The sequence below is a fragment of the Adiantum capillus-veneris genome, chromosome 15, assembly GCF_014529385.1.
Source record: "Adiantum capillus-veneris isolate H3 chromosome 15, ASM1452938v2, whole genome shotgun sequence".
NCBI lineage: Eukaryota > Viridiplantae > Streptophyta > Polypodiopsida > Polypodiales > Pteridaceae > Adiantum > Adiantum capillus-veneris.
The window spans coordinates 153,775,253-153,779,191 of NC_140945.1; the positions used below are offsets into that span (position 1 = coordinate 153,775,253).

Below are 3,939 nucleotides of genomic sequence, written 5' to 3' on the forward strand. Positions count from 1 at the left end.
CTTGGCATATGTACATACTCATCGGTAGAATGAACTTGGAGCCGGATTGTTGTTGTAGTGCTCTTTCCAAAAAATATGGAATATTGTGACATACCTTTTAGTGGAGTACTCGGAGCTGGATTGTTGTTGAAGTGCTCTTCCCAAAGAGTAGCCCAATTCTCCATCATGAGCTTTAGACGCATCTTCTCATTTGTTGAATCCTTATGCTTGCTATGACCTGGCGTAAGAAATGATATTTGTTTGACCCGACGTGGAGAAGGAAAAGAGAGATACCACGCCCATGGCATTGTAGGGTCACATACCACTCCATTCCACTCTTGCTTCACACGAGCACCATCAACACACTTCTTCTAGCGGCGCGTGGCACCACTCGTCTCAGGGCAACAAGCCGCGAGAGAGAAAGAGCGGTACGGAATCTTGTGGATTTTATTGTTTTGGTAGTGGGGAGGGTGGGGGATAGAGTCCCCTATTTCACAACGTGCCATCCTAGACACAGAGGATAAGGATACTGACGCACCCGTGTCAGGCACGCATGGGTGCTACTGTACGATAAAGTATGTGGGGAGATGGACTTTGGTATAGCATAGGGCAGAGCGTTTTGCCGCCATCTCTATATTCTTATACATTCAACATATAAGAATTGTTTTGTAAAATTTAGAGACTAGCTGACCGATCGTGCACGGTACATTGAGAATGTGTTCCATGCTATATTTCCAAATGTCTCGATCAACGTTTTTCACAACAGCGGTTAGAGGGCTACATAATTTTTATTTTTTTTAAAAAGAAGTCCAATGTACGGCACGCAACAGCCAACCAAGTTAGAGATCCAGACAGGAGCTATCGCAGTGGCAACATGGCAGATGCCGAGTGGGAGTGGGCCATGCAAGAAAATAGTGATCAATTTGCAACGAGCTTATCCTACAGACAACAACACGAAGCTCGGGCCAAACAAACTCCCATGCACTATGGATATGGAGACAAAGAAGCATGGAAGAGCAAATATGTAAGATTGGTTAAATTACAACCTAAATCGATGATTATAAAGATTTTAGTTAATGATTTGTTGTTGTTATTGCAAACTTAGGAAAATATCACTCTTAGTCGACCAACCAGAGAGATGGTCAAGTTTTGGGAGGGGCATACAGAATTTGAAACTTGACAATGATTGTTGGAGAACAGCCACATCTCTCGCGAGCAATTCGACGCGGTGGTTGGACCACTACAAGCAGCAAGTTTAAACAAATAAAATTGTATCACTTATTTTGAGCTGCTGATATCTGGTTAACTTGGTTTGGTTTAATGTAGAGTCAAGACGATCAAACGTACGTGCATGTGGATGACAATGAGGAGGAGGAGGATTATATAGAAAATTATTTGTCTAAACTATCATAAAGTTCCAATGTGACAGAACGTATATACAACTATTTTCATTTTATTTGTAACTTTTTTAAATAGTTGATCTTCTGCACATTAAATTGTCAAGGTAAAGTATATTCAATTTTAATTTTTTGTTTTTTCGTATACTCTTTCAAAAAAAAATTGATGTATCATATGTTTTATGCACGTCAAAAATAAAGGTGCTCAATTTTTAATAGGCATTTAACAGTAATAGCTGTGGTAATAGTTAAGGCAATGCACGTGCATGGTAATAGATGTGGGTATATTCTCGCGTCTAATACCGCGCATATTGTTGTTTAACCACTACCGCTTCCTTTGCCACTACTAATGCCGCACACACAATATTTTTTATTTCTATTTTCTTTTGTTAATCTGCGGCAATGCTAGCAGTTCTGGGATGTTTTCTTATAGTGCAGTGCCTTCTTCCATTCAAAGGCAAATGCAAGAGCTCATTCAAAGATTGTAAAATTTTCTTGTAAGATAAAAACAAATAAAGAGCTTTTGAGAGAGAGAGAGAGAGAGAGAGAGAGAGAGAGAGAGATTTGAGAAAGTCTGACCATGGTGATAGCTAGATTCTCATACAAGAGACCAAGGGTGATCCTAGCTTAGATCTGACATGCCTCATAGCAAGACCGGAGGCACCCACAACTAGCACTAGTATTGACACGACCAACTGCTACTACACTTGAGGCCAGTGACCCAACCTCAACATGGGCTGCCCTAGCCTTTCAAGAAAGCAAGGCTTTGGGGATATCCCCCTCCTAGCAAGAGAGTTGATATAGGGAGAGAGAAAGAGACATGTCTCATGTAGAAAGCATGGAACATTTTCTCTTTCGTGCTTGCATCACCTCAGATGTGGTGCTCTTCATCCGGATGATCACATCATTTCCATGTGGTTTCTGCCCGCACTATGAGGGCAGTAGATGCCTATATAAGCTCAAGAGAGGTGTGAAAGAAGAACATGTTGTTGTTGCAGACGACCAGCTCTCACTCCCCTCGGCGTTATTATAAAGCAGCAGCAATGGTGATGGGGCGAACGCGTCGAGTCGAAATGGTGTGCAAAGGTATAGGCCAAGGCAGTGGCCCTCTATTGTACTTGATCTGTATATTATGAGCTGTGGCCGGTTTGCATGTGCGCGTTTTGATGTATACAATATACGAGTGCTGTGCGTTTTGAAGGAATATGCATGTCATGAGTGAATGAATGCAGATGGGGATGGGAGACTAACGTAGAAGACATGATGATATTCGCAGTGGCGCTGGTTGGCCTGCTGCTGCTGGCCGGCATGAGGGTGGAGGGCCGTACATGCGGGGTGCAGGACCTGGAGCTGAGAAACGAATACGTGGCGACATCGGAGTGCGAGATTGAGATGGTGAACAACTGCCCCTGCGAGGTCAGTAAGGTGGTGGTCAGCTGCGCGGACCGGCGCTGGACTCAAAGGGTGGTCAACCACATTGCCATGGAGGTGGACGTGCCCAGCTTCGGGCGCTGCACTCTGTGGCCCAAGTACAGCATCCCCTCCAATGGCCTCGGCCGAACCACCTACAGCTGCGCCGGCCCCGTCCCGCTCTCTCTCCTCAGCGCCGACTTCGCCCCAGCCTGCAGCGCCTGATCACCACCTTCCCTTCTTCGTCATCTTATGTATTAGCCGCACCAAAGTTTTGTCTCTCTTTCTCTTATTGTCGTCCTCAAAGAAGAATCACGTCTTGGGTTCAAGACTCGTCGGTAGATCTCTGAGGTCTCTTCTGATTGTTTCTTTTGGGAATGGGATGATGGAATCACTTTGTCTACCCTCATGTTACTACATTTCTATTTTCAAAACATACTTTGCAATTTTCTTAACTCGGGGTACTTTGCCTTTTGTTCAGTCTTTGTTACCCTTTTTGCTCCTTGTTTGTTTCCTATCTATTCTATCTACTCTAGTTGTCATTTTCCTTAACCTTTGTCATGTTATGTTCCTTAATCTTAACATCACAATTATTACTAATTTTTTTCAACACTTTTAGAGGTTTCCATGTCTTGTGGTCATTTCAAATGGCCATCTTCGTTCTTATCTTTGAATCCTGCAAATGGAACACTAGGAAATTAGAATCTTAAGATTACATGCCCAACTATGAATAGTACATGCAAGAATCCATGACTCAAACTACACTTCTATAAAATCAATGTACTGAATTTTGCAAATTATGTATAAGCATTGCTCGTTCATGTACAAGTCTACCAAACCTAAACTTTGGGACCATGCCCTGCACCCCCTAAAAGGGTACACCATATTCAAGCATCATGTAATGTCAAGGTCACAATCCCCCGTGTGTGTGTGTGTGTGTGTGTGTGTGTGTGTGTGTGTGTGTGTGTGTGTGTGTGTGTGTGCGCGCGCGCGCGCGGACAAGGGCATGTAACTAACCCTTCAACATGTGAAATGTAATAGCTCCACCAAGTCTCGAAGAATATGTATTAGCTCAAAGAATCAGGTTTCGAGTGTCATTGGTAGACCTCAGAGGTCTTATGGGATGGTAGGAAACATCGTTGGAATCACTTTG

The 3,939-nt window shown here is 43.4% G+C and overlaps 1 protein-coding gene across 1 annotated transcript; it reads left to right on the plus strand.

Moving 5' to 3' along the window:
* Positions 1–2,425: 2,425 nt before the first annotated feature.
* LOC147441704 (uncharacterized) lies at positions 2,426–3,011 on the plus strand. The gene is made up of 2 exons (XM_086483784.1): positions 2,426–2,462; positions 2,653–3,011. The coding sequence occupies exons 1-2, from the start codon at positions 2,426–2,428 to the stop codon at positions 3,009–3,011; spliced, it is 396 nt and encodes a 131-aa protein (XP_086339910.1).
* The last annotated feature ends 928 nt before the right edge of the window (positions 3,012–3,939 follow it).

What these genes read in the sequence shown, in the direction of transcription:
- LOC147441704 (XM_086483784.1), top strand. Translation starts at nt 2,426, where the DNA reads ATGGGGCGAACGCGTCGAGTCGAAATGGTGTGCAAAG. An exon ending in AGTCGAAATGGTGTGCAAAG is followed by an intron (nt 2,463 to 2,652) that starts GTATAGGCCAAG and finishes TGATATTCGCAG; the next exon opens with TGGCGCTGGTTGGCCTGCTG.